Source organism: Sinocyclocheilus rhinocerous, unplaced genomic scaffold (assembly GCF_001515625.1).
Source record: "Sinocyclocheilus rhinocerous isolate Xijiao unplaced genomic scaffold, SAMN03320098_v1.1 scaffold79, whole genome shotgun sequence".
NCBI classification, from domain to species: Eukaryota; Metazoa; Chordata; class Actinopteri; order Cypriniformes; family Cyprinidae; genus Sinocyclocheilus; species Sinocyclocheilus rhinocerous.
In genome coordinates, this window is record NW_015638023.1 from 110,354 (window position 1) to 115,731 (window position 5,378).

Here is a 5,378-nt window from a genome sequence, read left to right on the forward strand (position 1 = left end):
GTGTGAGAGAGAGAGAGAGGGAGTGAATGTGAGAGTGTGTGTGAGAGAGTGAATGGGAGTGAGTGTGAGAGAGTGAGTGAATGAGTGTGTGTGTGTGTGTGTGTGAGAGAGCGAGTGAGTGTGAGAGAGTGAATGAGAGTGTGTGAGAGAGTGCGTGAATGAGAGAGTGAGTGTGAGTGTGTGAGAGTGAGAGTGTGTGTGTGAGTGAATGAGAGAGTGTGTGTGTGAGAGTGTGAAAGAGAGCAAGTGAGTGTGTGAGAGTGAGTGAACGAGAGAGTGAGTGTGAGAGAGTGAGTGTGAGAGAGTGAGTGAATGAGAGTGAGTGTGAGAGAGTGAGTGAATGAGAGTGAGAGAGTGTGTGTGAGAATGAGAGAGAGTGTGTGTGTGAGAGAGTGAGTGTGTGAGAGAATGAGAGGAAGTGTGTGTGTGTGTGTCTGAGAGCGCGAGTGAGTGAATGTGAGAGTGTGAGTGAATGAGAGAGTGAATGAGTGTGTGTGTGTGTGTGTGAGAGTGAGTGAATGAGTGTGTGAGAGAGTGAGTGAGTAAATGAGTGTGAGAGTGAGTGAATGAGTGTGAGAGAGTGAGTAAATGAGTGTGAGAGAGTGAGTAAATGAGTGTGTGTGAGAGAGAGTGAATGTGTTTGTGTGTGTGTGTGAGAGTGAGCGAATGAGAGTGTGTGAGAGAGTGTGTGAGAGAGAGAGAGTGAATGAGAGTGTGTGTGTGTGTGTGAGAGAGTGAGTGTGTGTGTGTGAGAGTGAGTGAATGAGAGTGAGTGTGTGTGTGAAAAAACATTCAATGTTATACAATCCATGTACAGAAACAGTAAATGTGCGGTCAAACAATATGCATCATTGTGAACAATAATGTTTTCATAAAGATTTAAGAAGAGGCTAAGAGAAGGATTTTCACGTTTCGTCACATATTCAATACAAGTGCATGAAAATGTTGACAACTTGTTTAATAACTCATAAAACATCAAAACACTCGCTTGACAATTGTCACTGTATACAAAATCATACAGATTTCAGAGGAGGCCAAGAGAAGGATCTCCACGTGTCGGCACATATGTTGACAACTTGTTTAATAACTCATAAAACATTCTTCAAACAATAAAACAATTTTATAGTTTCTGTACAATGCTTACTAAGCAGTTTAATTCTATATAGAAAAATGCAGGAGTAGTTTAAATGACCAAACTCCTTCAAATTTAATGGCAGGTACTCTGGGAAAAATAACAGCATTCCATCCACAAATATCTTCAAGCAATAAATATGTATTTATAAATAGTGTAAATGTACATCAGGATTAGAAACAAACAAGGAAGGAAAAAAACAAAAAACAGACCATTTATTCCTTACTCTATGTGCAACCCATTTTTCTTTGTGACTTGGCTGTTGTTTTTTTCCACAATTTTTTTCCTTTTTCTTACCTAAGAAACAAAATATCCAACATGGTGTCAAAATAACAAGACAGGTAAAACATAAAAGCAGTAAAAAATTATATATCACCTAATTTTTCACATTACAAATATTTTTATTTTTTTTGTAGATTTTGCCATCCAAAGTCGTTGTAAAATCGCTATCTACCGTACAAAAAGCTAGGCTAGCGCTCCGTGAAGGCGAACCCTTGAGACACGAGGAAAGAGATTTCAGGTTTCAGCATGTTAACAAAATACAAAAAGAACGTCTCAAAGTCAGTAGTCTGTAAGTGACGATGCCAGTTGTGACAGACAATATGTACAAAACCAGTTTCCCATAAATTCCTCCACAGTTTTTGTGATTAATTTCTCACGTGAAGCAGAGGCGAGCGGCCCGTTCAGGAAGAGGTGTGTAGAGGGGAAGTTCCTCACTAGCGCCCCCCGCAGGCCACAGTCACACGCTGCAGTTTATAAACAGGTTGCATAGACACACACAGCCACTTGAGCCGACGGTCCCGTGCTCTCCGATGGTCCCCAGCCACGCGAGAGACGAGCGCCACGGTCCTGAATATCAGAAATGGTCCGTTTAGAGAGTTCCTGTAATGCGATATTCTCCACATGTACAGCGTCTTAATGTCAAGATGAAGACGAATGCAGAGCAGGAGCCTACAAAACACAAGGTGAGCGCCGAGCGTTATTCATTCTGCTCACTTCATGATTCACACACAGAAGCCGTCTCAATTCAAACTAATACAAACCGTGACTAAACCTGCAACGCTCCTTGAACCATCACTAGTTAATCTGCTGTACGAACAAAAGGACACACGCTGGAACATAAACGTCATATTCAGTCAAATAAAGCGACTTACTAATGAGAACTGGTCGTAAACCTGCACGAGGTCCTCCATCCTGAACTGCTGCAGCACCACGAAACCGTCGAGCTCACTGCTGGCCTTCCGAGCGCAATCCTGACACTGAACCACGCAGGACTTCCTGGAGTAACTGTGGCTCGTCACAAAGAGCAGGTTAAACACCTCCACCTGCAACACAGCAGCACAGGAGCGTGACTCAGATGAGCGCGGACAGTTATTCTGCTGTAGAGTCCAGCACTCACCTCACAGATGCTGCAGTAATGAGCCGGCTCATCTCGGCTTCTTCTGTGCCAGACGGTCTCCTTCCCAGCAGACACCAGCGCCTCTTTAATCGTCTGACACTGCTTGAGCGTCCGCAGCAGACAGAACCTGTGAACCACAGACGTTTTACCATTCGATCCAGATCATCAGAGGAGCTGAGACAAAGTGATCGAGAAAACGTCACACTCACTTGATCATCTCAAACAGCTTGTGGTCGGACACTTTAATGTTCCTCGCCATGTTCCAGGACAGATGCACCATGGGAACCATAGATTTGACGCTCTGGAGTTTGTTCCACTCGTAACGTTCGACGGCCAGCTTGTACTGATACGCTGCAGGAAACAGACAAACACGACAATCACACAACAAGCCAGAAACATGCAGAGAGCCAGGCTGAACATCTGCGCACCGGTCAGAGGGCCCACGCTCCACGAGATGTTATTGCACCAGCCGATGGCCTGACCCCAGTGCACCGTCCCCGTGTTCAGCCACACCAGATCTCCAGGCCGCTGGATGAAGCGGTACACCGGCACGTTAGCCTCGAACAGATCCTCCAGATTCGGCCACCACGAGCCCTTCAGGAAGTTGATGTTGTTCCTGTAAAAGAGACACTTGCTTATTATCAACAGAAGCGATTTATGATTTAATGAAATGTTCACGAGAGCCATACAGCTCTGAAGTCACGTACTTCTCACAGAACTCGCTCATCACGCCCCAGTACGGCTCCGGCACGGCAAACCACTCGCAGTCGCCCGGCCCGATGTTGATGTTGACGGAGCAGAAGTTATTGTGCTCCTGATGGCCTGAACACGAACAGAGAGATCACGTGACCTGCTGCGACAGACTGGTTTCACTGCGCTTCTGAAGCGTCACGATAACAGCAGCGTCTCACCTGGAGTTCTGCTGCCTGGGACTTTCATGAAGAGCTGGACCGTGTTCATACCCAGAATGCTGTGCCCCACGTGACTCAGCAGGTTCCCAGCAGACACCACACGCGCAAACGCAGGCAGCTTACAGAGTTCCTGCAGCTGCAGCTTCCACCTGCAGGGGGCAGCACAGTCAACAACCCGCCTTTGGCTTCATTTAACTAGCAGACTCGCATCACACTGAGCTGCAGATGTACTAGTGTGACCGCACTGGACTCTTCCCTCACTAACTACAGCAGCTGTTATTCTCACAGCCTCTTAAACTGCATTCAGAGACACGTTAAACTCAAAAACTGGCTTTGTCATTAGTTCTCAGTTTGAAGTCAAACACTCGACTTTTCACAATATACACAAAGTGCAATGAAGGAAACCACTTGAAAACTCACTTCTTTTCATCAGAGACGTCAATGTTCGTCCCAAACTTGACTTGTCTGAAAGGACCTTTCCGCCTCCTGGAAACACTGAGCAGACAGGAGAGAGTAAGCGCAGGTTTACGTCAGCGCAGCTAAAGCTGTTAGTCGCGTGACACTCACGTTTCTGATGACGTCACTTCAGAGTCTGACAGCTCTTTCTGGCCCTTCTTCTCATGCTCTTCCTGAAAGCGCACAAACACGGACGCTTGATATGCAAAATGCCACACGTAACCGATCACTGCGCTAACGCTAATGAGCTGCGATCTGTGTGCGTGCGTCTCACCCGCAGCGACTCCTGGAAGGACGAGGCCTGGTACTGTGCGTATGTGGAGATGGTGGTGTAGGAGCGGATGCTCTCGCAGCGCCACTGCTTCTTCAGACCGCTGGCGTCCCAGTTCTCATCGGCCGGCTGACACAGCTGCGTCCGCACCTCCACCAGGTGCTCCGGGTTTGCCTCTACTAGTGTCTTCGTGGAGAACAGGCCCAAATCTACAGAGACAGAGAATACAAACATGATCCAAGATCCTACAGGTGTTCAACTACACCGATCAGAAACACCCGGAGAACACCTGTACGGACCACACAAACCTGCCGCTCTCACCGGATTCATGCTTGTGTTTCATACATGACACGACTAATCACAGGGGAATAGTCTCGTAACACTGACCGGTTGATGGCATCACATGAACGCTCAAACTCCTCACTAGTGACTACATCAAACACAGGCCGTTTCAGGTTAAGAGTCTTAAAAAGATCAACTTGAGATAAATGTTATTTATATGTAAAAATCTATTTCTTCCTGTTTGCTCCTTTTGAACATTTCTAGCCGAACCCGTCCCTTTAGGCATTTAAGACATACAGTGGGTATAGAAATTAATGAAATGTGCACTGTTTTAATTTTATTTAATTTTTTTACATGATTCCCAATTATTTATATTCACGATTTCTAATATTTGTACAGGCTTTACATTTTTATTTCAATGTAGTAATTAGCAATTCATTTAATTTGATTTGATGCAGACTTGACAGAGTGTCGGTACCTGATCGTTTCTGAATGATCATGGAAGGTAAAATAATGACCACAACGATTACATCATTTTAATTGTGCATCCCAAGCCCATGCCAGTAATAAAAAAACAGCCCAAACTAGCGCAATTACCATGTCCCAAATATAAAAATGTCTTATATACATAATGAATAACATGTATTCTTTTCCATCCCTAAAATAAATATTTTACAGTCACTGTTATACACATTTATCATAAACACAGCTCAAATGCTTCCTACTAGTGTGGCCCAAAACCACGATCAGCAGTGCAGCGATTGGCTGCGGCAGAACAGCAATGTAATGACATCATATAATTAAAGAAGACACCTGATGAAAAACTTGACAGATTTTTGGACTTTTATAAGGAAACAGCCAAGCGAACAAAACTACATACATGTTATAATAGATAAATGAAATGTGCACTGTTTTTATTTTATTTTA

The 5,378-nt window shown here is 44.8% G+C and overlaps 1 protein-coding gene across 1 annotated transcript in view; it reads right to left on the reverse strand.

Moving 5' to 3' along the window:
• Nucleotides 1-1,047: 1,047 nt before the first annotated feature.
• The window catches only part of LOC107749406 (histone demethylase UTY-like), a 26,044-nt gene continuing 21,713 nt past the window's right edge, over nucleotides 1,048-5,378 (reverse strand). The window contains exons 19-28 of the mRNA XM_016564551.1: nucleotides 4,173-4,378; nucleotides 4,010-4,071; nucleotides 3,863-3,937; nucleotides 3,443-3,591; nucleotides 3,239-3,353; nucleotides 2,960-3,147; nucleotides 2,741-2,882; nucleotides 2,532-2,658; nucleotides 2,287-2,457; nucleotides 1,048-1,981 (exon numbers count right to left, since the gene is read on the reverse strand). Coding sequence (XP_016420037.1) covers nucleotides 1,886-1,981; nucleotides 2,287-2,457; nucleotides 2,532-2,658; nucleotides 2,741-2,882; nucleotides 2,960-3,147; nucleotides 3,239-3,353; nucleotides 3,443-3,591; nucleotides 3,863-3,937; nucleotides 4,010-4,071; nucleotides 4,173-4,378 — 1,331 coding nt within the window. The 3' untranslated portion in view covers nucleotides 1,048-1,885. The remainder of the gene's footprint in view (nucleotides 1,982-2,286; nucleotides 2,458-2,531; nucleotides 2,659-2,740; nucleotides 2,883-2,959; nucleotides 3,148-3,238; nucleotides 3,354-3,442; nucleotides 3,592-3,862; nucleotides 3,938-4,009; nucleotides 4,072-4,172; nucleotides 4,379-5,378) is intronic.